Below are 27,754 nucleotides of genomic sequence, written 5' to 3'. Positions count from 1 at the left end.
TGACACTTGACCACTGATGGCTTGCATCTTTGAGAGTGGAAAGTAAACTCAGTCATGAATTGTTAGAGTTGGGCACTTTAGTACAACAGTAAATGATAATTCATGTCTCTTGAAGCCGCTATTACATTTATTTCCGGTACTGATTGTGAATGACTACATTCCTACTTTCATGTCTGTCATCTGTCTGATGGCTGGCAGTTAGTACAGCTTTAACAATGGCAACCCAGTGTGGGTATGCTCAATGCATGAGTAGCGGCAAAGGTATGAATTGAGCATCCTCAGAGTGAATGAGTATTTAGCAAGACACTTGTTTTTGTACATTCTAGTAATTTCATTGTGTAGAATGGCACCAAAGCTGAACAAAGAAAACCACATTAGCAGAATCTTCACTCTGATTAGAAAACACTAACGGAGAGAGAATAGCTAGAGGTACAGTGCTACTACTAAAGAACTTAAATTACACAGTTAGCTGCACCAAAGTTAAGTTGTACCTTTTCCAGGAAAATGTTTATGACAGAATAAAATAATGATTCGTTTGGTCAGTGATGTCCTGTTTTTTTGTTGCTCAGATGCCATTGTTGTACTGCCAGAAGTTGGCATGCTAGTTGTAGCAGTTCCTGATTATATCTTATAGCAGAATATGCTGTATGGTTTTTTAAAGAATCACTTGTAGCTGTATCAGAGCTCTGTATCGGAGCTTCTTGTCCGCATTTTTCCTCTTTATAGTCAGAAATGAAGAGTTAATAATCTGGGCGTGCCTCTTGTCTGTTGTTTTCTGGAAGGATAACAGTAAGTTTATTTTTTAATTCATCTTCAGGTGTTCTATAGTGCACTTGAGAGACTCAGTTAAATCAACCACACTTTGCAAATATCCTTTAAAGTAATAAAAACTTTACATGCAACTTTCTTTTTTGGTGGAGTATGTGGTGGGATTGTTTTCAGAAGTGAGGAATGAAGCTGTTTAATACCCAGATATATACAGATATAAAAACACAGATAAATCCTGTTACTGGTCATGAGTTTCTGAGTGTATTCCCTAATGTGGCAACATATTTGTAAGGCACATTTTTGGTAACCACAGCTGCCAGTATAAAAGAGAAACTTCTATTATGGTAGTTGTGGTATTTTCTAATCAGAACTGTTCTCCTACATTAAATGTGTATTTGTGATGACCATAAGACTACTGAAAAATGAGCCCTGCTTTGGAAAAATACATAGCATGTTTTCATAGGAAAAGCAGGTTCACACAAGCACAGTGAATTTTGTGGTGAATATATATATATGTGTGTGTGTGTGTGTGTGTGTGTGTGTGTGTATTAGGGATGTCCCAATCAAGTTTTTTGCCCCCGATCCCGATCTGAGTAATTTAATATTGAGTATCTGCCAATACCGAATCCCGATTGGCAGATACTTGTATTTTCCTGGATAAGATAATACAGTTGCACAGTGCACATTTCAAGCAGGCCAAAATTAAAGTTATTAAAATCAATTCAGTGCAGACCCGGGGCTGCCAACAGTGTTCCCGTGCTGTTCCCTTACATTTATTGTCAAATGTCAAAACATTTCAGAACTGAGTAGTATTTCCTTAAATGTACAACACTGAATGTTCAATTCACATTACTTTTTATTTTTTTCAGGTTGACTGCCCTAAAACCCACTAAAACCCTAAAACCCACAACCAAAAAGTATAAAAGAAATGATTGGCTGATAACTTTTTTTTTCAAATTGAATAAACTGTATATAAGTCCGGGGCCATAAAACGATAGCAATATGTACAGCGATAGACACTCCATCAACAGCAGTAAGAAAATTGTTCGATAGAATGTTCGATAGTTTCACTTAAAGCAAACCGCCAGGAAAGCACATCACAAATACACAAAGTTCGGTCACATGAACAAACCCAAATCATATTCCCTCCCTGGCTCACAAACAGCCTATCGTTGTTCACGTTGTTATTTGATGAACAAAATTGGGATGGCGTTATTCAATACTTCAGACGTTTTATTGACACAACTCATCAATCACCTTGACAGATCGGAACTAACTGCCCGTATCTTGCACAACACTACATACAGCCTACCCCTTAATCAATGCGCATACAGATACACACACAAAGTAGTCCCAGGACAGCGCCCTCACATGACAATCATGTCCCTTGATAATGGAGCTTGCTACGAGTGACACGCAAACAGCCAGTCATTTAACAGGTGTATTGTTCAGATGCACCATCAAAATGTGACACAACAACCTGGAGGAGGAATATCAGTGCAGACGGTGTGGAGATTGTTGATAAAAGTAAGGTAGTTAAATTCTGAGATTTCGAGTCGTAATATTACGAGAATAAAGTTGTAATTTTACAAGTATTGATAATACGAGAATAAAGTCGTAATTTTAGAGAAAAAAAGTCATAATATTATGAGAACAAAGTAAGAAGGTAAAGTAAAGTAATTTTAGGCTACGTGTTATTTTAGAGGGGCAATGTCAGAGGAGCAGCCTGCCGCTTGCGTTAAAATGAGAAACGTGGAGCATCTTGTGAAGTTATACTTCAAGTTTCAGAAAGAATGAAACACTTAATCTTTAGGCACTTCAGCACCACATTATCATAAGTATCTGGACTTTGCAAAGATTGTGCAAGAAACTGTGTCTATTCCGAAGAAAGAACCACATGGATTTGGAGGAAATTGCTTCTTTTGTTACGATTTTATTCTCGTAATATTATGATTTTTTCTAATAATATTACGACTTTTTTTGTCGAAATATGACTTTATTCTCATTACATTACGACTTTATTCTCGTAATATGACTTTTCTTTCAATTACGACATTATTCTTGTAATATCACGACCTTATTCTCGGAATCTCAGATTTCTTTCCCCTTAATGTGACCCTAATAGTCCGTCGTACAAAATAAAGTTGTTAAATTCAACCTTTTTTCTCCTGGTAATTATTAAAATATGTTAGTAAAATGATAAATAATTATCCATATGGACTGAAATCGTGATAAATTTCAGCTAGGCCTAAAGCGCTCAGCCCTAATTATAGGCCTACAAATAAGATCATTTTGAGCCGGGCCGTCGTTGACAGTCGTAGCTTGTTTCTTTAGAGAACATTAACTAGCAGCTCACGTTAACTACTAGGCAGGTCCAAATGTTTGACTGTTGCCATATGTTCTTATCATGTTTTAAGCATAAAACGATGCAAGTAAGTGCTACAATGCTGCAATAACTTTGCTAACCTTGCAAGTCGTAGGCCAGCTCCACAAATTTACATTGACGGATCCTGAGTAACACCCGACGAGTTCATAAAATTAGACAAATGACCGTTGCACTGTATTTGTTCCACCAGCCTTGCTCCATTCATGCCCAGCGGGTTAGCTGGGCATGAGTGGAGCAAACCACAAAATCATTGTGATTGGCTGCTCCACAAGAACGCGCATCGCAGTGATTTGTTGTTGCACTCACTGCTGTTCCTTCACTGAATAATCACAAATTTTACATTGGAGGAAGCGAAGGCGAAAGTTAGCGTGAGAAAAGGCGCGTGTGGCGTCAGATCCTGAGATCTGTGTCAATTACGTGAGTCTCAAGCTCAATGCGTGAGAGTTGGCAGCCCTCGTAGGCCTATATGCTTGACAATTGAATAGCAAGACATTAAAAAAAACTGCCTGCATCCAAGCTGTTCCTTAATTTTTTTATTTATCATAATTATTTTTAATTTTACAAAATAACAAAGTAAACCTAGTTGTAAAGCTCCGGTAGCGCAGTGTCTGAAATGTAGTGTCGAGTGGATATAGCGTCCTGTGGCTCCAAAAGCTCCAAAAAAAGACGGCGAAAACCTGAGGTGCGTTCAATTATCAAACATTCGCGAACATTTTCAAACAGTTTTTCGCTTGCTCTAAGTTCACTGCGAACGTTTGCGAACACACACAAATGGTCTGAGGAGGTAGTTTTCGGTGAACAGAGATGGATGCTGGACTAAGGGAGATGTGTACCCAGATTGGAGTTATACAAGAAAATATACTTTGTGTTCGACTTTATTTAATCTTCTTACAATAATTCAAGTGGTTAACTTGTCTAACTGTCATTAGGTTGATACAAAAAAGACGCTTTCAGACAAAGTATGCTATCGTTATCAATCCTTAGCGTCAGCAAAGCGTTTGTATTGCTCTCGGTGGTCGTTAGTTTAGGATAATTCGCATACTTCACATCCAACTAAAGTGTTAGGCATTTAAATTTTGAAACGATACCTTGGTTGCTATTAGTAGCGTAGAGGATAAATGTCGTCAGAGTATGCTGACCTAAAAACCTTTCAAATCTAAAAGTTCAAAGAAAACTCGTTCGCCTGGAACTTAGGCCTATGCCTTAGTTTGCCAAATTTGAACGCACCTCAGAAAATATAGGTAAGTGTTCGATTTTATTGAGTCTTCTTACAATAATTTAAGTTGTTAAATGGTCTAAGTTGCAATTACATTGATGCTTTCAGAAAAAGTCTCTTTTTTGTATGCTATCGTTATCAATCCTTAGCGTTAGTTAAGCGACTGTATTGCTCTTTGTGGTCGTTAGTTTAGGCTGACTCGCATACATCATATACAGCTAAAGGGTTAGGTGTTTCAATTTTGAAATGATACCTTGTTGTTAGCAGCCTTGAGGATTGATGTCGTCGAAGTATGCTAAAAAACGTTCAAATCGAAAAGATAAAAGAAAACCCGTTCGCCTCAGTTTGCCGAATTTGAAAGCACTTCTTTATTCGCTACCACAGCGATGGGCTAGCCATCCAAAGCGATTGATTCAGTTACCCTCTGGGTCATCCTTTTGGCCTTGTCGCTGTGTCGAGGAAATTTCTCTCTCCTTTTAAATGTATATCGTCCAATGTGTGCTGCTTCGGAGCAGCCTTTGCCTGAGTGAACTCACTGTATTCCGTTGAGTGTTTATTTTTTAGGTGCCCCTGTCGTATGAAATTTGGAACCTCATGAAATCTGGAACAGGTGCATCCGGTTAGTCATTTTCACAGGAAATGCGTCAAATTCTGTCTACAATTACTATTGTAAACTATCACATTTGGAGGCACCAAACTGTGAAACGGCTGATACAACATACCTGCAAAAAGTAAAGTGTGAAAGAATGAAATCCCACTTTTGTGGTGTATCTAATCCCTTTACAATAGGTTTGGCTAACCGAGCCGCTAATACAGATAAGCGATGCTTTGCCCCTATACCTTGGCACATTAAACTAATTGTAGACGATACGATATGGGATGTACATTACATGTCTATACGAACAGAATTATTGTCGTAAATTTGTAGTTTGGTAGTGTGTCTAGCGATTAGGTATCGTGTTGCTTCTATATTTGAATTAATTGATTTTCCCACTTTGATTTTGCAATGCACCGTTGTATACGAATTTGCACGAAATGGTTAACCGGATGTACCCGCTCCAGATTTCATGCCGTTCCATATTTCATACAACACCGTATCAAAGTGATAGTAGCTTATTGAACGCAGCTCGCATTGCAAATATTACAACTGGCTGATGGACTGCTCTCTTTCCCAATTTAAAATATCTCCATACTGACATTTTGGCAGCGTCCTGCCACAAATTATGCTCTCCATTTAAGACACCTGTATGACAGCTGGCGTAAAACAAAGTATCGGGTTTTAGGTCGTGCTCAATAAAGCCGATACCGATCAGTTAAAAAATGCACCTTGATCGGCCTGATATCAATCTTTTAGATCGGATCGGGACATCCCTTATACATACATACATAAGGAGCTTTCGGACCGAACAGTTCTAGGGTCTCATTTGATAGGAACTAGCCCCAGGGGAGGTTCCCCCAGAACTACATACGTTCTAGGGCTTTTCTTCTGTTGGCATTCGTACCGCCAGTAGGAACGCTGAAGTGAGGTAAGCCAGCCGACGGTATAGCAACATCATGCTAAGAGCTGTTGTTTGATAGCTGCACATTTTTAAGTACAAATTTAATGACTTTTAAAACCTTTTAAATACCTCCAAAAGGAAAAAATACCATTACAAAAGAAATCGGCAAACCACTATACACAATTATTGAGTTTTATTAATATATGAGTTTTATGTATGTATGTGTGTGTATATATATATATATATATAAGTAAGTGATTGCACACACACACTGTGAACAGTGAATTTGTCCTCTGCATTTAACCCATCCAACACACCAGTAGTGAACACACACCAGATGCAGGAGCAGTGAGCAGCATTCCTTGCGCCCGGGGAGCATTGGGGTTAAATGCCTTGCTCAAGGGCACACAGCCATGGATGTTGGTCCTGGGAATCGAACTGGCAACCCTCTGGATCTCCGGAACTTTATAACACACACACCTTGCCTTGAGATTTTGGTACCAGAATTGCTCATGTTACCGCTCTGCATGTATGCCACTGGACTTGAACTGGCGACCCTCCGGGATGGGAGGCTAAAACCCATGGACGCTAGCACACTGCTTAAGGTTTCAGGGGAGTGAGGTATACTCACTGTGCAGCACTCTACTTGCTGGCTACAGTTACACTCACCCCCCCTAAACTTCACTCCCATCCAGGTCACGGCTCTGCATTGTGTGTACCACTTGACTCGAACCGGCGACCCTTGGGATGGGAGGCGGGCGTGCTAGCAAGGAGGCTAAAACCCATGGGTGCTAACGTTAGTCACTAGTACGCCTCTTAAGGTGTTGGGGGAGTGCGGTATACTCACTGCGCAGCACTCTACTCGCTGGCTACCGTTACACTCAGATACATCAGGATGGCCTTGGTGGTGATCCTTGGATTCTTCTTGGCCTCTAACACTGCCATTCTTTCCAGCGCAGGGGTCACTTTTGGCTCCCTACCCCACTCTTCAAGATTTTTCAGTGTGGAATTCCTTGTACTTTTAGATCAGCTTTGCGCTGAAAATACTTGGATATGGCTCTATAGCCCTTCCCCTCCTTGTGGGAGGCTACAGTGTGCAACCGGAGGTCCTCACTAAGCTCTTTGGTTTTGCAATTGACTAGTAACTGACAAGAGAACTGCTGCAAGAGCTGCTCTCAATTTATAGTTGATTAGAATGATCTAGAACACAATAGAAATTACCAGGAGCATTTGCAATGGTATAGAAGCTTGTGTATATTCTGACTACCTTTCCTCTCTTTGTTACCATCCGACCATACTTCTCAAGCCCGAATGACATGCCGATGTCATTGCTGTAGATCCTAGTGGTGTGGATCAGTGAGTCAATGTCTCGCTCACTCCTGGTGCACAGTTTGATGTCATCCTTGTAGAGGAGGTGACTGATGGCCGATCTGTTCCGTAGCTGGTAGCCATAGCCACTCATTGTGATGATCTCGCTGGGGGGTTCAGGCCTATGCAGAACTGCAGCAAGGACAAAGCATCTCCTTGGTAGATGCCACACTTGATGGCAACTTGTGCTATTGAGTTGAAGTTGGCCTCTAGTGTTGTTTTCCACAGCCCCATTGAGTTCTTGATGAAGGCTCTTAGTGTCCTGTTGATGTTATACAGCTCCAAGCATTCCAGGATCCATGTGTGAGGCATCGAGTCGTAGGCTTTCTTATAGTCAATCCAGGTGGTGCACAGGTTGGTCTGTCTGGTCTTGCAGTCTCGAGCAACTGTCTTATCTACCAGTAGCTGGTGTTTTGCTCCTCTAGTGTTCTTTCCCATACCTTTCTGGGCCCCGCTCATGTATTGAGCCATGTGCCTACTCATTTGTATCCGCAATGATGCCTGACAGGAGCTTGTGCAGAGGCAGGTTATCGGCCTGTAGTTGGATGGGACTGCTCCCTTCTGGAGCTTCTTTAGCCATATATATATATATCTGTGTGTGTGTGTGTTTGAATGTATGCATGTATGTACACAGAAATGAACAGACAGCAGTGCTGCTAGATTTTATTAGATTTTATTAACTGGTATTCAGAAGTATTTGTAGAAAGGGATTTATTGGCCCACAAACTTTCTGTTGCTTCTCCACTGTTTCTCATTCTGTTCCTGTGGTCCAACTGGCACATATACGATGTTGACAGTACAACACTGAACGTATCAAAACAATAAGCATCCCAGCATTTCCTCAGTGCATAAAAAAGAAGGTTAGAAAAGGCACAAGTATAAAAATGTAAAGCAACCACAATGAATAAATTTCACTAGCTTGTAGCAAAAACGCATATGATCCAAAAGTAAAAAAAGAAAAATACAAAAATCATATCTAAAGTTCTTTTCTTTTTTGGCAGGACTAATAATACAAAAAAAAAACCCCTCATCTACTGCCACCTTTACTTAGCTACATTCTGGCGACACATTATTCCTATGTACCATGAGTTTGAATTTTGCAGTGCTTTGCACAACTACTCATTCACACCACTCCATGCAGGAAGAGTGGATGCTTCTGCTCTTGCGGAAGAGGGATCACCAGGTTCCTCCGGAGAGCAGGCGCAGAGCGCCACGCAACACTGTCACTCTCGCCTGCAAAGGGTACTTTGATCAACGGATGATACCCCTTCAAATGTCTGACAGCAGACAAAAAAAAGAGAGAAATGTCATTATCTTTATTTGGGGTTATATGAAGTACTAGAATCTCCTATTTAACTCCTAGAGGTGAAAGAAGCTTTGTATATCAACTGTTTGCAGTGATATATATATGCACAGCTGCGTTCAGTCCAAGGTAAAATCACATGGCAATTGTGATGGTAAACTAATCAGTTGTTCAGATTGACTTACTTGTAAGTCAAGGAACCTATCCCCACCACTGATGTGATGATTAAGAGCCCCAGTGCCATGGCAACAATGACGGTGGGGTTCAGCCTAGAGTCTGACCATAAGAAGTCAAAGAGGGAAATATCTGATGATGTGAATGTGGCAAAAAAACCCCCAAAAAAACGCCTACAGTAGAGGCAGAATTAAATGGTTAAAAAACCTTGATAACAGTAAAGATAATTTTTTGAATTTGATACTGAATATAACAAATAAATAAATAAATAATTGACGAACTAACTCACCTATGTTTACACTAACCCTTGCACTGGTGAGAGCGAGACTGACGTCGTTAGTCAGAGACACATTAATGCAGAAGACACCAGAGTCGTTAAAGAAGTGCCGGATTACCAGCTGACACTCTGGTGAGAGTGTTACAGAGTTGCAGACGGTCTTAATTGGCGAGATGCAGTCTGCATCCGACACCACAGTGCAAACCCGTGTTGGCAAACTGTCAAACATCAAGGGATTAAAGTTGTGTGTGATTAAAAATTAAAATAGGCCTGGTGATGTAACTAAAGCATTTTAATTTGTGTAGTGATGGTTGATGTGTGGAAATTGTTTTAAATGTTATTTATTATTTCAATTTTTATTTATTCATTTAAAATTTGATTCATACAAACCTGCCCTGACAGGAAATGGTGAAATCCACTGCGTTATCTTCCAAATCAAGTGTCATACCGGTATCTCCATTGGTTACTTGCACAATGTCCACACTCTCAATGCCCTCTGACAATCAGTACAAACATGGACCATTTTTCACTTCCGGTTAGCATGTTAAGAGAGCACAGAATTAACCAAGGAAAGGGAACTTACCCACAACTTCAATATCAGTGGAAAAGGAACCATAACGATAAATCACACAGTCTTCTCTGACAGGGGCTTGCCGCTTCTCAACCACCTTGACTTTTTGGGTTCCCAGTGTTTGTGTTCTGTCTGCACTCAGGCCTGCTGCTGCTGTAGATCAAATTTAAATTATGTTCACTATCCTTAGAACAGCTGGGGATACAATGTTTTTTTTAGTGGATTTAGCTACTCACTTGCTGCTGCCTTTTGCATCATATTTGCCAGACTGTTTACTTCGGCAAACAGAGTTTTAAGAAAATCAGAGGCCTTGTTGTCATTAGAGGCAGGAATGCTTGTTGTTTCAACTGGGATATTTGATTCAATGACATTTGCAGCAGCTATGACATCATGCTCCACCAAGCCCTCTGACGCAAACATCTCTGCAATTCCATTTGTGGGTACAGGTTGGCTTGTGTTCAAGAGGGCAGTTTGTGTAGAGTGACCCAGCACAGGTCCTGCAGATCGTTCAGCATCACCCTCTGAGTAAAAAAAATGAAGACAGTAGTTTGCAATTTGGCAACATACCATTATTGATATTGTTGATCATGCATTGAGATCATTCTGAAAATTGTCAACTGTCAAGTAAATGTAGTGAACCAAACATCCTACCCCTGGTGATTTGATCTGAGGTTTGGGAGGTGGGACTTATGGTGGTTGAAAAATCTGAAGGTGTTGCACAGCCAGGATCAGGAATAGCTGCTTGTATGACCACCTGAGGCTTGAAGGACCCAGTGTTGATGTAGGTGTGAGTCACGGTGAGCTCTCTGGAAATGACAGTGCCACTGCTGTCCCCAAAGTCCCAGTTAAAGGTGACATCTGAATCTTTCAGGTACTGACTGGGGTCATGAAGAGTAATGGTGAAGGCAACAGCTCGATTCTGAACAAACCTCTCGTCACCTTCATCAATGTCATTCACTTGGGACAGCTCAACTGAGAAGGGAATCTGATCTGGACACACATAGAGATGAATACTTAAATGGGATGGGAGGCAAACAGGCATCATCATCATCATTCTTTTCAGAAGATCAGATTTTTCAAACTTCAGGTATTTTGGATCCCAGTAGCCGTGATGCAGGGTTAGTGTGGATTAGTGTGCAGGTGCATATTTGGTTTGTGTTTGACGATCATCTTTGGCTTGGAATCCAGTCAAGAGTGGCTTGTGGCCAGCCTCATTTGGCCCAGATGCTTTACAGGGGAAACTGGGATTTTAGAAGATGAAAGGAAGGCAGGAAGAGGAGGTTAAATGATTATTTTGAAGAATTATTTTGAAGTGATGCTTATATGCCATGTAAGAAATTGATGAAAATCTTTCCCTCAAAATGTAACTTAAGATTCCAGTGAATCAGTCAGTCAAGGGATTGTTGAAGGCTCTAAAAATGAGTTCCAAAAGGTAACAGGTCAGCCTACCTAGCTGAAGCTAACCAGTTACCTAGCTTGTGCTATCTTGCAGTGTGATTATGTTCCAACCTGTGATGCAGAACTGTGTGGATGCATATCCCAGAGGAATGAATTTGTCCTTTTTGCGATAGTGATAGATAACAACATCCATCATGTAGGAACCAAGAGGAACTCCATGCGTGTCAATGGTGAGAGAGGATGAAGGACCATCACAGACCTGCCAGTACTGCCCTGTCAGGCGTGAAAGACGATGTTATGGACACTGAGTTAACGTCATAACCAGGTTGTTTTACCATGTTAAGGGCTGGGGTACTTACCCCATGTTTTCCACACGAACACGTAGGGTGGTCTCTTGTCTCCAAATTCACTGAGAGTGGTACCATCAGGGAAAACGCCATTCCACTCATCGACAGAACTGTCCTCAGGGTACACAGGCTGTCTCTTACGGTAATGGGTGCCTAGAGAAACAAAGAAATGGCATTACTATGATGGGACATTTTTGTGATGTAAATGCAGTCACATTTAATGCTACCAACATTTTGGTGAACAGACCCTCCCAGTGAATGAGCTTTATATCTTTTAGCATACCCTTGGCTTCATTTCTTGTCATTAAGAGTTGTTCTAAGGGTTGTGGATTGTTTTAAAAAAAAAAAAAAAAAAACCTTCACGAAGTCCTCTGAGCCATGTGCTAACTTCCAGCAATGTAGCATACATAGCATACACTACAGTACTGATACCAGATTAAAAGCGTGCTGACCTTGTCAGCTTGGTAAACAGTGCTGTATATACAGGAAGAAAAAAGTTATTTAGCATGTGGCTCAGTATATCTATTTGTTAATTGAATAATTAAGTGTAAATAATTAATTGTATATTATAGAATCTATTTAAGCGTTCAATTCTATGTATAAGCATACAACTGCAATTTACATATGTATGTGTGTGTGTATAGATAGGTAGATCGATCGATTGATAGAGAAAGATAAAGATGTAGATATACAAGTACACAATTACTGAAATACTTTGCAGGGCAGTATTTTTAATTAATTTATTTTGTGTTTTAGTTAGTGTCTATTAGGGTTTTTTGTTGTTTTGTTTTGAGCTTTTTTTGTTTTGTTTTTTTCTCCTTTTTTTTTGTTTTAAATAAATACTTTTATCTGGTTTTATTGCAGCCATTGAGCGTTGTATTGTATTCCAACATGGCAATTTACATACCATTAATTGTACAGTCCTCTGCCCACACGACCTGTCCATCTGGTAACACCACCTGGTTGGTTGGGAAAATGATCTCGATAGTAAAGGTGATTTTAGCACCAGTTAGCGTTGGTGCGTCATTGCCCACATCAAACTTTACGTGGTCACCTGCCAATCAGAAGCCATCACAGGTTTCACATCAACATAATATCTAGGAAAATATGCAGATTTTAAGTTTAGTTAGACTTAGTTTGACTTATGTATCAGCGAACAAAAAACCCTGAAAAATATCATAATAAAAGTCAAAATTCATCACTGTCTCATAGTTTTTCTTTTTTCTTCCTGAAGTAAATCTGTACAGCTGAACAGCATATTGCAGGATAAACAATGACTCAGAGGATTGCAGCTCGCGACCCCTGTGACCTGTTAGTCCTGAAACAATGCTCAAGTTGTTTGGGATTGTTGTGGGTTTTTGGATCCCGTCCCTGAGATGAGACAGCCAAGGATTTATGACCCGGTAATATGTTTGGCACACTTTCCGCAGGTCAGGAAAGTTAGCACCTAAAGCCATCCTCTAAGCCTAAGAGGAACCCTAAATCTGCCGCATGTGATTGTCTGCACAGCATGTGATTTTTGCCCTGCGGGCCAGCACAGTGAGCTGCTCTGATTGGTCAAATCTCTCTTTAGATGCACATCAGAGGTTCTGCCACTGTTTTTTTTGTCAAATGCTTGTATACTGACTGTTATCCAAGACTGGCAGACCCTAGTGTTGTGGATTGGTATTATTAGTCAGCAGAAGTTATCACAGCGTACTAGGGAGCATTTGTTGGCTTATTTGCACAATTTTTATCTTTATTTAAGCAAATGTTACACTTTTAATGTGTGATAGCGCATTGCAAGTGTTACCAAAACGTGGTTCCCAAAATAGTTATTACTGTCTTAAACTGATTGTGGACATGATGGTTTAATAAAACTTGTGACATACTGCACTTCGTGGTATGTCTTGAATCACATTTAAGGAGACATTTACAGTTAAAATGATATGACTACATGCTTGAGTGCTACTGGCTCCTTGACTGAAGTAGCTGGGCGCAAAGAATGCTGCCCACTGCTCCTGCATCTGGTGTGTGTGTTCACTTACCGGTGTGTTGGATGGGTTAAATGCAGAGGATGAATTCACTGTTCGCTATTCACAGTGTGTGTGTGCAATTTACACAGATTTACATTGGAGACTAACAGAGTAGGCCAGTTGTACTCCTCCCAGCCACAAGATGTCAGTGTTGCACAGTTCACGTTATAACAGTTATGTTATTACTACAAAGGTTTGATTCACATAATAAAATGACCCTAAAGGGTATTAACGGAAACAGTATAAATATATATATATAATTTGTTTTGTATTGTGACTTCAGAGAATTAGACACAGTTTTGAAGTAATAGCCACTGATTATCACTGAGAATCTGCAGTTACTGTTAAAGGTAAAGAAAAGAATATACTTACTGCCCAAAACTGCTGAAGAAATTGCCAAGATTACAATTCCAGAAAATATCTTCATTTTGAGAGTGTTTCCTCTGTCTGCTTTTGGTGAGATATCGGAAATCCTCAAAAATATGTTGGTGCTTTCCTTTATAAAGGAATTTCACATACCTGTGACATCACAGATTGAATAAAACTAGCCACTCCTCCCAATGCCTGCTGGAAAACTCAGTTCATAGCCAAGTGTATGCCCTATCTCTCTCTCCCTCTCTCACTCACACACACACACACACACACACACACACAACTGCAACAGTAAGTGAGGATGAAAATGCAAACAAGTGTGTATACAGCCTTATAGTAATATGTATTTGACACAACTCTTAAACGTCCATGAAGAATGCTTAGTTGTGACAGCTGTGCTCTTGAATAATACCATTGTTTGACCTGAAAGTCACATTGAGATTATAGCTTCGTAGAGTAGAGTATAATACAGTAAGCCTGGTAACATGACCTTGAAGAATGCCTACATGTGGTATGTACATCCGTACTGAAGTGCCAGTCCATGGGGCTGTCTTTTGACATGTGAAAGCTTTTGTTCTCAAAGTAGGTCAGTAGTTATAAGAGGCTTATGCTGTTATTAGCTATATTTATATGTATACCGCAGGCAAGTTATTCCAAGCAATTTGAAGTTCAGGTTTGGCGTGATTTGTACTTTTTGATTTGTGACCTGTGCTTTGTGTAGGTGTGTCTTAACTATATGTTGACACAATGATCACAATGATGACTGTAAGTAACCAAGAAAGTAATTTTAAGTCGACATGCAACTAATAAAAATTTTGTTCATTCATTTTATGTTTCAAACTAAAGAATCAGGCCCATATCCCCTATCCTCTTGTGCTTTTTGGAGTGGTTAATAGCTACTCAGTTTTAAAACGTGCATTCCCAATAAACACTAAAAATGAGATTATGGCTCTATACATTGTGTGCATGTGATATATATTTAATACATATGCGCAAATGGAAGAGGTTACATTACTAATTTCCCATTTGAAAGAATTTTAGAAGATTAAAACTCAGGTCTGTGGGGGAAGGGTTTAATGCTAATTTGCAAAAGACTGGATAAGGATTCAGACCGTCAATAAAACAGTAAGTCACACAGTATGGCTAAAACAAAAAATGCCTGGAATGAAAAATTAATCTGGATTAGGGAAGTTCTTGTGACCGGATTATTTATTACCTCGACAAACATTACAATCACATTTTCTGAATTAGAATTTAAAAATGTGTGAAAATGTTTCAGATCCCTGGCTAATAAAATAATATGAAATCTAAGTAATGTAAATTTAAATACTAGTGAAAAAATATGAATGAATATTCCCATATGAAATGTTTATACACCTTGAAATATGGAAAGACTGAAGTATAAAGCATGATACAGAAGTGAATCAAACTATTTGTCTCTCAGTTTTATGACCCATAGTTACTCACATTGTGATGAGTCCAAGGACGTGTCTGATCTATGTCTTTATTTTTAGACAGAAAATTCTAAGTTGAAGCATGCTCTGAAAGTTTATTGCTTGCAGACGGAGTTGGCCATTAACATTGACTGGACAGGCGATCGAACTGGTCCCTCCTGTTGTCCCAGATCTGATTGGTCATCCTCATGTAATGATGTTGATAGTCTTGTCAGAGAGGGGAAGTGCCTGAGATTGTAATAAATTGTAACACGCTGAAGACACCTGGGATGGCAAACAGACAAAGTGAGGGAATAGCTAGGGATAGCAGGGACAGAGTTAAGAGGAATGTAATATGTGGACTTGGGCAGCCGGAGGGCAGACTGTCAATTTTAATGGGAGAGGACCGGGGGGTAACTGGCAGACTGAGACAAAGGCCAGGCAAAAAGTGTGTGTTTTAAGGATGATACAGGTGCTAGCACTATTTTGCCCAGAGGATGGGAAGAAAAGAAGTTGGCAGAGACCCTCAGGTGGCACGCCAGGTCAGGGCATTCACCCTCAGGGCAGATGATGTGTCTGTCCATCTGAGATTGACAGTCTGACACCCAAATGTGCCTTTGTTGAATTTAATCTGGGTTTTACAGACCCACACTCAACAAGATCGGACAAACCACTGTCTGATTGATCTAATTCTCACTCAGTATTAATTAAACATTGGCAAGGAGTCCAAGACAATGCCACCAGGCCATTTCTCCTGTTAGGTCACCAAGGTTCACTCTCCCTCTCTGCAGTTCCCCTCGGTGCACCGGGGTCACACACAGATGCTGAGTAGCTCAGTGCATGAAAAGATACAGCAAGAGGCTTTACACATACTGGGGGAAATGTGAGGCAGCCCCACTGACTGTCAGTGGGAGACTTCACTGAGACATCACTGGATGACTGCACATTACCACAGACGAATGATAGACAGACAGATACATAGATAGATAGATAGTGATCTTCAATTTTAGTTAATAGTCAATCCATGCTAAATAACTGGTAAATCTTAAGTAATAATTTACTTCATTACAAAATTACTGTCTGATCGTGAACACCTGTTCATTTTGTTTTTTTGTTTCACGGATAAGCTCTTTCAAACATTGACAGCAGAGGGCGACAGGGGACAGAAAACTGCATGGACAACATCCTTCTCCTCTTTGCACTGTACAGATAATCCATGCAAATGGCTTGCCAATTCAAAAGAATGCCCTTCTTCTAAGACATGTTTCTGTAGAGTGAATGCAGGTGCTGATGAGTACATATGGGTCACTCTGTGTCAAATCAGATGAGGTTGTTGCAGCACCGTCTAAGATTTTGTTTAAACTTTGTCTATATCATGAATGGATCCCAAAACCAATGCCTGTAAAATGTTTCTGTTCAAATTCTGTTTTCATATTTTTTCAGCCCTTGCTTTTAAGTTGTTTTTATAGCCTAAAAAACGTCTTGTCTGGGAAGCCATGTTTGCGCATTAATATCTTGACAAGTATTGTTCCTAGCCTCACCAAACTTTGTAGGATGGAAGGCAAAAATGTTTTCTGTATGCCAAAACCATTGAAAGGCTATACCGCATGCCATTTTATTTTTATAAAGCCCTAGATTTGTAAAGAAAAATGCAAAGTTCCTAAACGAGAGTGACATTGAGGGTACTACAAACCCACATTTTTGCACCAATATGGTATCAATCATTATTTGTTCTTCAAATACAATCTTTTATTAATTTTGTGCCAATATCTGAGGTATCTACCACCAGTGGACATGAAGATATTATGAATAAAACAAGAAGTGATAGCATATTTTGGTCATTTTCATAGGACCAAAATGGTATGTACGGTAGCTAGTAGGGACATAAAAATGTACATGGAAATTGTTTGATGTATGGTTATTAAGGGTATGAAGTGCCGATGTCCTTCTGTTTTTCCTTCATACAAATATACCTATGGCAGAAACACATCCATTTCAGGATTACATTTTTTTGCCTCAGTAGCTCCAGGAATCAGTGATTCCACTTATCAAGAAAACACCAAGCATGTACCTAATTCAGTCCTGTCGTTCAAGTTATGTGTTATTACATGTTATTACCTCACATGTAATTTCTAGTACATAATTTGCTACATTGCACATCGTTTTCAATAAAGTTATTGATTTTTTTTACTTAGTATCTTATTCTTTCTTAAATATGGGATATAAAATTTAACCACTCCATTGAATATAGCATCTATTAGAGTTAATGCCTTTTTCTATAATGAGGCCCTGATAGGCAAGAATATAACTTGCATTAATGACCTATAGTAAAATGAGCCTACAGAAAACATGTTTTTCTTTACTCAAATCAATATTTCAGAGGCTGGGACACACATAAGTAGAAATAATAAGCTTCTTCATTATGGAGGTTTTTTCCTACAGGTAAAACAATGCTTTTAACTATGCGTATTTATCTATGAAGGGAACATGGAGGGACATCAGCACTTTGTACACTAAATGACCATACATTAAGCTAATTCCACGTACATTTTCATGTTCCTACTAGCTACATCATGTACTATTTTGGTCCTATGAAAATGACCAAAAAATGCTACAACATTTTGTTTGATTCTCAATAACTTCTTGCCCATTAGTGGTAGAAACCTCAAATATCGGCACAATCCATAGACAATATCACCCTCGTCTATGGATTTTGCACTTTTGTCCAAATCTATGGCATTGTAGAAAATCAATAGGCAAGAAGTACAAGCTTCTAATGGTTCAGTCATACTGAGAACATGTTTGTTTTCCATCCTACAAAGTTTAGTGAGGCTGGGAATAATACTTTTTCAAGATACTAATGCCCAAACATGGCCTCCAAGATAAGGTGTTTTTGAGAGTGTAAAAATGAAAAAAATATCAAGGGGCCAAAAAATATAAAAGCATTGGAATTGAACAAAAATATTTTACAGGCCTTAGTTCTGGAACCCAAACATTACATAGACAAACTCTGATTTGACATGGAATGACCCATATATATATATATATAGAGAGAGAGAGAGAGAGAGAGAGAGAGAGAGAGAGAGAGATAAAAATCTGCAGGGATTTGTAAAATAACACACCTTTTGTTGTTGAGAATAATTGGAAGGATAAACTATTTATGACAGTACATTTAAGACAATCAAACACTTTTAAACTGAAGCGTTTTTTGTTTAACATTTCCAGGCATGATTTTAACATTCTGGTTTTCCACAGTTTTCAATAAGGTGTTGGAATTTAAGATAAATTGTCAATGATAAATGAACATTTTTCATAAAACATTTATTTACATTGGATTATATCAATACCATTTATAAAAGGAACTGAGTTCACAAAATGGAAACCTTAAGTTCTTTTGACAGGAAATACCCCGAAACAATTCGATTCAAAACCTGAGAGTTCATGTCATACTTTTACAAACACAAATTTTTTACAGTTGACAAAATGCTTTTCTTCACACACTGAACATAAAGTGGCAATTTGAATTTGCATTACAAACACCACGTTGTCATACCCTTCTGTTATTATACAAAACTCATGTGACTTGTGTAAACAGACACGCCGGGGGGGGGAAAAACCGACACACACACACATGCACACACAGGACATGGCTTAGCGCGTCTGTCAGATTCCGCATCTTTTTGAAATCAATCCCAATAGCCAAGGACGGAAAAACTCAAACAAAGGAAAATTCCCATCTTTGCCAGGCATGTGCGTGTTTGTGTTGTGTGGATGGATAGGAAATGTATACCAGAATGTTAAAAGTAGTGAATTGCATTGTATCTGAAGCTGACATTACCTAATAACTAAGACAGAGCTGTAAAAATAATGTTCATTCACAGACAGCTTTTGTCACAGAACCTTTAGGGGCCAGTCAGTCTGTTTCACATAAGTGTAAAAGAGCTTTGAGTTAGGCACAATATTTAAACCAGACTGTCAACTGTGTGGAGGAATCCCTGCTCCTATTTCATTTCACATCACAGAACAGGTTATTTCAGTATAATGTAAAATATTATACATGAATGTGTATTTCCGTATTTTCAAAACATAAAACAAGATCAGACTGCCAAAATCAACTGTGTTAAAGATGCATATCTTGGTGTATATATACACATAATCTTTATCATTATTGTGCTAATGAATGAAAATACAAAATCTGGTGAAATACAACTATAAAAGGTCATTTGCAGTGTGTGTTTTCAATTAATTGTTAAGTAAAGTTTTTTTTCCTCACAGACAACATTTCAGAACCGGTCTTCTTCAAACTATCAAGAGTAGACAAAGACGTAGTCAAATTCATTTCAAATTCTTAAAAAAACCCTTGAAATTTTCAATGAAATTTGAAAATACTGAAAAAGGTGCTTGTTTGTCAGCATCTGAATTTCCCTAAATTAGAACTAAACTGACCACAATTCAGTTCCATCAGCAATGAGAGACAAACGGCAGAACATGATTGGGATGGGTACATAGTGACTAGGAATAACTAAACTTTAAATCACACTGTCAACCTGTAAGACAAGGAGAATTTTCAACACATAGGCCCATGACGGTTTCACTCATGCAGTTTAACATAATTTCAGATGTGTGACCAAAGAAACTGTTAAAAACAGTACTGAGACAATACATCAGAATCAGAAAACCACAGTTGTAACTTTTCAAAAATCGATACTGCTGAGATTTGTAATAAGAAATACGTGTCCATATACTTATATATATTTTTGTTTTCTCTGTTAGTGTATATTGTTTGTTTTGTATATGGTAATATTTTACAACCATTTAAAACAATGACTGCAACAGATGTAGAAGTTGTAGACTCCCAAAATGAAAATACAAGCTTTCATAATTTACACTGCCAGGTAGTTATCATAAAATGTTTTTTTTGTTCTTAATAATTTACCTGGATAAATAAATGTTAATAACACAATTTGTTTAGCCTCCTAAAATTGTAAAAATATCTCATGTCCACATCAGTCATATTCATTTACACGGTAATATAGAACTAAAAAATACAAAGGGGCAAAACAAAAGTATTTACCAAACATAAAAACAGATCAATATATCAGTAACAAACACTTTGAAAACAGTTGTGGAGGGTGAGAGATATGGTAAGGATGTCCGTTCTTTTAAATGAACATAATTATATTTACATCCTTAAGCTTGAACAAGACGCAAAGGCGAGGACAGGCAAACAGTATAAAAATAAAAGAGCGCAACTTTGACAGCATTCAAGCAACAAATGCTACTTCTGTTTTAAAATGCTGATAATAAATAGCATAGTTATGAAAGACACTAATGTTGTTAGCAAAACTTAAAATAAAAAAAAAAGGAAAAAAAAAAGGAAAAAATCCGACGAAAATACACATTTCAGTTTCCTCTTGGCATTCAAGATTCTATGTTCATCTTCTGAACACTAAAACACTACGTTCCCCTTCATTCCGTTTGTTTGACTAAATATAACTGAACTCCATAAACCATTTCTGTCATGGTACAAAGCTGAATGACCTCAAAAATAGTATTTACATTTGTAATAAATAATCAATTCAGCCCCCCCTCCTCTCTCTTTGTTTGTTTTTTTTTGTTGCAAAATTCAAAGTTGTTATTGCAGCACATACCGTTTGAGATACAAAGACGAGAAACAAGCGGAAGAAAAGCTAGCTAAATTCTGCAATGGCCTACAACAAAGCTACACATTTAGTGGTACATCAATTTGTTGTCAAGTTTTAAAAAAAAAAAACAAAACATAAAAACTCCAGGCTATAATGAACATAAGGGCAACATAAAGGTAGGAGTAGTTTAATTTAACCTGCCAGCGGAGGCAGACTTGTATTTACTTATGCTCTCTAACACTGTGTGAGACTTTCACTTGGGCAGCGGGGGGAGAGGGGGTGGAGGTTCTGACGGTAGGGGTGGCGGCCTGGAATTGCTCCCTCTCGAGCTACTGCCGTATCTGTACTCCCCATACTGGGAACGGTAGTCAAACATCTGGGGTTGGGCAGGCTGCACACCCTGAGCACTGAGAAGCGAATTCAGCATGTCAAAGGTGTCTTGGTACTCGTTAGACTGGCTGCCTCCACCTGCACTGTGGCCGTTTGTGTCAGCTTTGTCAGTCTTGGAGTGAGAATAGTTTCCCTGATGATGAGGAAGACCCAAAGAGGGCAAGACATCTGAGCCGTGACCCAGAGAGTGTCCCGAGGAGACGGGGAGAGGGGGCAGCTGGTAGGAGTTCCTGGAGGATTTGCTAATTTTGGAGGAGTGAGGGCCTGAAGAAGGCTCCTGTGAATGGGTCCTCTTTCTTGACGCCGAGGATGAAGAGGAAGAGGAAGAGGATGAGCTCATTCTGGAGGACTCCACAGAGGGTTTTTTACTGCTTGAGGAGGTGCTCGCTGAGCTCGACGAGTGTTTATGTGACGAAGAGAAGGATGTGTTGCTGGAGGAGGAGGAGGAATGGTGGTGGTGGTGGTGGTGGTGATGGTGATGATGGTTGGAGCGTTCTCTGTGTTTGTCCCTGCTCTTGCTGTCCTCGCCCGACCCGCTCCGCCTCTCCGGCATCCGGATACGGACTTTAATGTCTTGTTCGGGTGCTCGACTGCTGCTGCTGCTGCTACCACTGCTGCCGTGGCTGGTTCCGCCTGTCTGTCCGCTGCCAAGAGGGAAACGCATCTTCAGGGAGCTGCGCTCTGACCTCTCGTCCAGGGGAATCTTAAGGACGATGGGAGAAGGGTTTCCCAGGTCTGAGGAGCTGGAGTGGTGGGAACTGGGTGGCTGCTGATGGTGCTTCTCCTTCCTCTGCTGACCCATTAGAGCCTGGGCGGCTGTGGCGTACTCCCGTTTAACGCTGGCCTCCATGTTCTCGAGTTTCCTCTTCTGGGCGGCCAGCACGTCGGCATGCTTTGCCCGGTACTCGCTGAGTGACACTTTTGCGGGAACGTGCTGCTCGTGGTTTGGCTGCTGCTCTTTCCCGCCGGGCTGCCAATGCTGTGAGCTGGATGTTGAACTGCGATCCTTGTCGTCAGGCAGAGGGGGAGCTGAGGACGAGGAGGATGAGGAAGGTGCCGACAGACTCATCAGACCAGCCAGCGTGCTCTCTGATGACACCCTGGAGATCATGTTCATCATGGTCTCTGTCTGGTCACCTTCCTCCTGGACCTTTGACTTCTTCACCGTCTGACCCGCAGCCTGAAACAACAGAGGAACAGCACTGAGCTCTGGGACTACTGGCTTGCAGCTCTGCGACAACAGAATATCCTAGAATGATCTATAACCTATATCAAATGACATGTTAAGCAGAGTTAAGCAATACAGTCTCAGTTAAGATATTTCAGATGGTTGTCCTGTGGATGTGGTTCATACCAGAGAAGAGGTGTAAACAATGCATTAGCTGCCTGACATTAAATATTAACATTATTGACTTACTTTCCAGTTGCGGATGCGTTTTAACCGGCTCGGTGTTTTCTCCAAAATCTGTAGGAACTCATGAGTAAGCTCTGAAAACAAAGTATGAAGCGCTGTTAGCTCACACACGGCAGTAGGGAATTTTCCCCCCTCTCAAATCTGGGATGTCCAATTTACTCATGAACTCTGATTAAGAGTGAGGTCAACAAATGCATTCGCCGATACTTGTGAGACCACCCACTGTATCTCCTCACACCATGAACTGCTTACCATCATTAGGCAAGGTTACGCACTTCGAGGAGAGCGCTCTTTGTGTGGCGCTACCTATGACTACACAGTTGCCTGATTTACAGCGACTACCTTCATGCTGAGAGAACCGAGAGGGACTCGGGTCAGTGCTATTATGCCCGAGAACATGGCTGTGTTCTCCCTGAGCCCTAGCCACAGTGGACACCCGCCTGGTGTTCCATAACCCTTACAAATTTAAGCACATTCAGGCCGTACGACGTAACGCAATTAAATTAAACCAAAGGCAATAATCACTGCAAGCTTTTATTAAAATAAAACTAGACACTTACTCTCCCACATTGTGGTCATTTCAGGCTAATGAGCCTAAGTGCCCTGAGGTAGGGGGAAAAAAGAATCAAACATGTAATTAAAACCGTCCATACCATCTAAGAGCTCCAGGGTGACAGTCGGATCCACATACTCCCACCAGTGCTTGCTGTCTGTGGAGACTGGGATCTCCCAGTTGGACCATTTGCAGGCCAGATGAATGCATACACATGCCACGATGGGTGGACTGTACTGCAGGCAGAAAGTGGTCAAGTGTAGACTGCACATAGAGACGAAACAGTCCACCGGTGGCCCAAAGAACAAAAGAGCAAAAAGAGAGGGGTTTTAGAAAACAGGAACCAAATATAACCATATTTTGTAGGCAGTACATGACACCTCTTGACATAGAGAGGAATTCAAATCTAAAATTTAAAGACATTGCATTGTTATTCACTTTTATTGTTTTCAACCCACCTGTTGGTTGCCATGAAGTATGACGTCTGGGCCAAATCCTTACTGGCTGGAATAACAAAAGAGAGGACAAGATCCAACATGAAAACCAGGAGTGCATGAACAACAGCTTGATAAGACCACACGTTTCTGTACCCAACTGTTTGGTACAGGACACACCGTCTGGTACATATCTTGAAATTAACAAGTCTTAATGTGCTGCATTAACCACAGCTCTGGTTGTGATATGATTTTTACATGGATGGTTGAAATACTGATTGCGTGATTAATTCTACTGCAAAGTGCTTTAAAAACAACACAATTCTTGTTTATTTAACAAGCTTTAGAATTGTATGCTTGAAACCTTAGGCACAAACTCTTATAACTGCCAACTAAACTTCAACTGAAACATAAACATCCTTCTTTCAAACAGACAAAACAACAAAAATAACACGATCTGACAGAGAGGGGCTGGTGCTTACCTCGGACAAGCTGAGTGCACTTGACAACATGCGTGTGTGGATGGTCAATGGTGATCTCAAAGGCTAGCGAAAAGGAAGAACAGGGAAAACAGAGAGAAGAAAAAAAAGAGAGAGAGAGAGAAACACAATGAGCTTAAGGATTCATCTCACATGTACCATCCTTAACCCTGAAAACTGTCACTTGAAGACTGTGAGGGTGGAATGTGATGTAGCGCTGTGTGCGTGTGTGTGTTAATTTAACTCTTTACAGTACACTGAGTATCACAGCACTGCATTCTGGTTCATCATATGTGACAGTCCTTCTCAGGCTGTATGGAGAGTTATGCATTTATAAATAAAATGGACGGTAATGAAGCACACTGACTCTTCTGATGGCTGACCCTGGACAGGACAAAATGAATGAATGAGTTAATTAAAAATATTTTGAGCCATTCTTCATGCCAGCACCTGGAGATGGTATGCCAGTTAAACTTTATAGTAATTATCTGACAAGAAAATTAATATTTCTGACTGGCTGAAATGCACAGTGCACTTCTGTAACATATGACTTTCCATTTCAGTAGAACAGATGGTAGGTGAACTGTAAGCCTGGGTGTAAATATTTGGTTTACGATCAATTATGAAATATTTCATCAAAGCTTTCACCAAAATAAAACAGAGGTCACAGAAACTATGAGGAAAAAAACTGACCACACTGAAATCAAACAGGCTGCATTATGGGATATCTGACAGTGCTGAATAGCTCAAAAGCAAAACCAAACCCCACCCAGAACAAAAAATCAAGATACAATTATAGGAAAGAGCTGATCTGTCTTGTGAACATGGACACAATTAGGGAAAGCTGAAAGGCTGAGACCATCACAATGGCTGTTTGTAGGTGGAAAACTGGATGTGAACTCCAAAGACCACCCAGCGCTGTCTCCAGGGACTGTGCTGTGAGCAAGAGTGATGACATTTGAGGACTTCATCTGTCTCTAAGTGTGGGGACTCTGAGAGACCCCTTTTTTCTTTATTTGTCACCCCTCCAAACTTACCCAGAGTCTGGAGTATAATGCTCTCAAGAATGACCAGGTCTTGGGCTTGTTGCAGGTATGCCTGGGATCGAGAGGACAGGCAGGTTACTCACGGGGATGCACGCTCTCTCTCTCTCTCTCTCTCTCATTCGCTCTGTTTCAGACAGTTTCAAACAGCTCTATATTCCAATTCTAGGACCTCTTTTGTCACTTGACAGTTCTTGCTAACACTGGGCAAAATGCCTCACGTCACTGGGATTGACACCAATTCAGTACAAATTCTGAATTTAAACGTAACAGTGATGTCACATTAACAACAGAATATGCGGTGCATAGAGAGTAATAAACATCCACCCTGAGAGGGAAAAAGTAAGTCATTAATTTCAAACTGTGAGAGTTAGTGCATAGCAGTGGTCTAGAATAAGCAGTGTGCACATCAAAATTGGTGAGTCAAATTTGAAAAGAAGAGTGTGACACACATTAAGCTTTGTGACTGCAGAGTAAAAATGTTCAGTTCCACACCCTAGTCAAAAGCACAGACGTAATTCAGAGGTCGGCGTGTATTAAGACTTTCGAATTACAATAAAGTCTGAAAGATCTACAGCGCTCGCATGGCCCAAATAACAAGGCAAAACAAAAATCGTTGAAATTGGCTACAATCTTGAAACTGATGTAGTAGTGAAGTAGTTTTGTAGCAGTCCATGAAACACTACAAAACTGTAAACAATGTTTAAAATCATCACTCAACTTCATTTCCAGAAAAATACAACTGTCTTTCACACAACTAAATAAACAAATGCGACACAACAAAATGTAACCCACAGAACAAGCTGATACACCAATCAATGTCACATCAGAACATTGTTTTGTCATTTTACTCAGAGGTGGCTCTAAGGAACACAAACACTGTGAACATTTATTATTATTATACGTTGATAACCTGCCATCTCTCAGCACAGACCGCATCTAAGCACTACTTACATCACTCCTCGTGTCTGGCGATGGTTCCTGAGGATTGAGACAAGCATGAGTCACCTTAATTACATGCTCCAGTTTGCGGGGCTGCTCCTCCACCTTTGCTGCTAAGAAGAGTGTAGCTGGGGCAATCACCTGTACAGGGTGATGTACATGGTAATATGCACACATGCACTCACATCAAGGTACTGATACACTGAAGTGAGAAGAAGTGAAGAAATGTGCGTTGTTGGGCGACGCAACTACAATACGTATAGACGGCAACCTCCTATTTTTATTATTCAGTTGTTGCATTGTCTCAGTTACACATTTCCTGGTACTTACATTTCTGTGGAAGCGAGTGAAAGACTGGATCATGTAGAAACGATGCATGTACACGATTGCAGTGTTTATTGTTAGCTGCGATCTGCAACGCCAGTGTTAAGGAACACTAACAAATGTGCACAGGTTTGATTACAGATGAAAACATGACACTAACCATAGGACCACAGAGAGCTACTAATGCTTGTTCGTAATACACTCCCATTGTCAATATTAAACATTAAAAATTGTTACACAATGTGCAAACACAAGAAAACTTAGGCGCTTGGCTTGAAAATCCATTTTCAGAATTCTGTAGGAACTAAACGCCAGAAATAAACTCTTATTATAACTCTTAATATATAGTAATGCATACATTGTTTCCAGTTGGGATTCGTTACTAATTTAACAGTGAAGTTAAAAGCCATATTGGTAGCTTAGGAGTTCTCAAACGTTAAAGTGGTTTTAACAATGCCCGTAACGATAACACCGGAAATGAGAACATATAATTCTACTATAAAGACTGAGCAAAAGTTACTATAAACAGTCTAAACAATTACTTTTATGTAACTAAGCAAGACATTAGCGTGACCTATCATTAAGCTAGCTAGCTAGCTAGCCTGCTAACAACCTTGATGCACCAGAAATCGTAGCTGGTGAGCCACTTAAACGTTCAAGAACTAGCCAGCAAGTATCTGACCTGCGTTATAAGAAATATTTTGCAAGTAAGCGATAGCAATACTATAGCACAGACGTAATTAATTTCTTTAAACAATAAAAATTTAGTATTCTGCTAAGGCAGCTTGTCGCAAGAAGCTTTTGTTCTCTTCCTCTTGAAACTTCTAGGCCTCTGCTGATTGAGGCCTACACATCCCACAATCCTGACCCGGGCTCACTTAGCAACAACATAAGGCCGCTCATAGAAACGGCAAACTGATTACATTCTGTAACACTGGTGGATGAAATCCACAATCACTATTGTTCCATAATACTTGATAATTTCATGGAACACGTTATCCCACACCCCAAATGGCAGCGAATCATTTGCGTTGTCCTCACTAACCATCCATGCCGCGAAACCGGCACCAACCTCTTTTGAGAACATACGCTAGCTAACTACTTAGCAGGCTAGTACCTTCCGAATAAAGACAAAGATACACATTAAGTCGCTGTCCCATGTCCTGCAGTAGGTTAGCAGCTTGCTGTCTGTAGGACAGTTCTTTGTCGGGATCGAGTCCCGCTCGGCGAGATGGACTATTTTCGATCTGTTCTCGTGTGAAGTACCATTTACCGTTCTTAGCAGAAGGAGAGTGAAACGAAGCCGCCATTACTGAGAAGGACAATATTTTAAAATTTTAGTGCGTCACAGGAACTACGTCACGGCTCTATTCAAACATGTAAACACGACGGAAGGTTGAGGT

At 40.0% G+C, this 27,754-nt stretch overlaps 2 protein-coding genes across 2 annotated transcripts; both read right to left on the bottom strand.

The window, feature by feature from the left end:
• Positions 1–8,360: 8,360 nt before the first annotated feature.
• pmelb (premelanosome protein b) lies at positions 8,361–12,764 on the bottom strand. Its single transcript, XM_030767677.1, has 10 exons — positions 12,617–12,764; positions 12,215–12,361; positions 11,320–11,460; positions 11,072–11,233; positions 10,214–10,552; positions 9,575–9,715; positions 9,382–9,487; positions 9,004–9,209; positions 8,726–8,846; positions 8,361–8,514 (listed from the first exon to the last, which is right to left on the bottom strand). The coding sequence occupies exons 1-10, from the start codon at positions 12,762–12,764 to the stop codon at positions 8,361–8,363; spliced, it is 1,665 nt and encodes a 554-aa protein (XP_030623537.1).
• Positions 12,765–20,598: 7,834 nt separating this feature from the next.
• Positions 20,599–27,661, bottom strand: ccnt1 (cyclin T1). The gene is made up of 9 exons (XM_030767676.1): positions 27,492–27,661; positions 26,358–26,439; positions 26,040–26,168; positions 25,080–25,140; positions 24,046–24,108; positions 23,588–23,633; positions 23,230–23,393; positions 22,576–22,650; positions 20,599–22,377 (listed from the first exon to the last, which is right to left on the bottom strand). The coding sequence occupies exons 1-9, from the start codon at positions 27,659–27,661 to the stop codon at positions 21,026–21,028; spliced, it is 2,142 nt and encodes a 713-aa protein (XP_030623536.1). The 3' UTR covers positions 20,599–21,025.
• Positions 27,662–27,754: the final 93 nt, after the last annotated feature.

This window comes from Chanos chanos, chromosome 3 (assembly GCF_902362185.1).
Source record: "Chanos chanos chromosome 3, fChaCha1.1, whole genome shotgun sequence".
NCBI classification, from domain to species: Eukaryota; Metazoa; Chordata; class Actinopteri; order Gonorynchiformes; family Chanidae; genus Chanos; species Chanos chanos.
Note: the sequence above shows the minus strand (reverse complement) of the source record. Positions and strands in the feature narration are given on the sequence as shown.